The following is a 1,667-nucleotide window of genomic DNA, read 5'->3' as shown; positions in this document are numbered from 1 at the left end:
GAATAACTCAAAGGAAGCCAATTTTCTTTACACTTTATTAAGTGTATACCAAGTTATCCAAATAGGGTACATTGTAAAATACAGAGTGATGCCACAGCATACATACAGTACAAATGATAAGATTAGTTAGACTTAAAAAATATATATGGCTTATTAAACAAGAGGCACATAGAATGTCACTCTTTTGAAACCAATATTAGGTAATTTCTTAGCTATTCTTGACAGATTATCCAAAACTGCTTACATTTCTGACATAACTCCTGACAGATGTTCCAAAACTGTTTCGACTTCACCTGGCTAAGGCAATCTACATTATACAGGTAGAAACATCTTGAACAGTTTGTAATTTGAATACATAATAGAATTGATTATCCTTCTGAACACAGAGTTTTTGTTGAACAACACATTTTACTGTTTGGTTCTGATAGACATGGTAGCTTGTTCTCCAGTCTGGAGAGGTAGAGTAAGGGCTGAATGCTGCTACTAATATTAACAAAGGAAAAGGCGAAGGGCTGGATGTAGCACTTAAACTCATCAGCAGAATAATACTGCTGAAATGGGAAAAGAGCTACAGGTGGGAGATAATTAAACACTATAATAGCCAGGATGGACAGAACCATCTTGAAGGCCTTCTTCTTCATGGGGTGCATCTCATCTTTCCCTGGTCCAGATCGCTTCAGAGCCCACAGGATGGAGATGTTACAGAAGACCATAAAGGCAAAGGAAGCCAGGATGCTGACAGTGAATATCTTCTCAAAGTTCTCAATCCCCCCAATGGCCTTGGCGATGGCGTATGCTAACGTGATGGCCAGCACCACCACTGAGCAGGCTGCTCTGTATTTGTGATCTTTGAGACCTGTGAAAGTGATGGGATGCAGCACAGCTACGTACCGGTCTAAACAGACACAGGAGAGAAACAGGGGACCCCCCATGTCTTTTAAACCGTAAGCAAACAGCTGAACACGCCAGGCATCTTTGTTATTGAGAAAAAATACATTAACCAGGTCTAGAGGGACCATGCAGCCAAAGAAACCATCCAAGAATGCAAGATTCAACAGGAAGATATCTGAAGTGGAGGCTTCACCCATGTTTCTCAGCAAAAACCACAGGACCATCACATTAGCTGGTATACCTAGAATGACATTGATAATCTGCACGCTTAAGGTAAATAAAATGCCAGCAACCTTTTCCTCACATCCGACAAACGGAGTCCAAGGCCTCTCTGTGGTTTTGGGTGAACTATAGTTAAGTATTAGGCTTGAGTTTATGGAGAAAGCATCCATCGTGATCTGTGGAAGGGGGAGAAAGAGGAACACTGTAGTTTATAAATCAGTCAAAAGAAAATGTCAAGGAACAAGTAAAGGTTTATTCCATGCTGGAAAGAGAAGAACGGAAACACAACATTTTGGCTGTAGAACCTTCTTTGGGTATCAAAAGAAAATGTCTTCTATTTCAATACATATTGAAGAGAAGTGATAGAGGCTGGGACACATTGATATTTATTGAAAGCTTAGATTCTCTCTGCTTCATTCAGCTGGTAGATACAGGTAACTGTATCAGTAGAATCACTGGAATGAATGTAATGTGTAATAGTTGCATGCATATGTAATTCTCATTTTTAGTGTCTTTGTCTACAGTAAGTCCATAGGCACCGTGACACCATTTCC

The 1,667-nt window shown here is 40.0% G+C and overlaps 1 protein-coding gene across 1 annotated transcript; it reads right to left on the bottom strand.

Moving 5' to 3' along the window:
• Positions 1 to 368: 368 nt before the first annotated feature.
• Positions 369 to 1,283, bottom strand: LOC148647067 (G protein-coupled receptor 4-like). Its single transcript, XM_088609483.1, has one exon. It carries the CDS (start codon positions 1,281 to 1,283, stop codon positions 369 to 371), a length of 915 nt encoding a protein of 304 aa, XP_088465609.1.
• Between the last annotated feature and the right edge of the window lie 384 nt (positions 1,284 to 1,667).

Source organism: Lepisosteus platostomus, chromosome 16 (genome assembly GCF_059453375.1).
Source record: "Lepisosteus platostomus isolate fLepPlt1 chromosome 16, fLepPlt1.hap1, whole genome shotgun sequence".
Classification (NCBI taxonomy): domain Eukaryota; kingdom Metazoa; phylum Chordata; class Actinopteri; order Semionotiformes; family Lepisosteidae; genus Lepisosteus; species Lepisosteus platostomus.
The sequence above is the reverse complement of the archived record's forward strand: the minus strand, read 5'-3'. Positions and strand labels throughout refer to the sequence as shown.

Coding starts and splice junctions, on each gene's coding strand:
- LOC148647067 (XM_088609483.1), bottom strand. CDS start 1,283: ATGGATGCTTTCTCCATAAACTCAAGCCTAATACTTAACTATAGTTCA.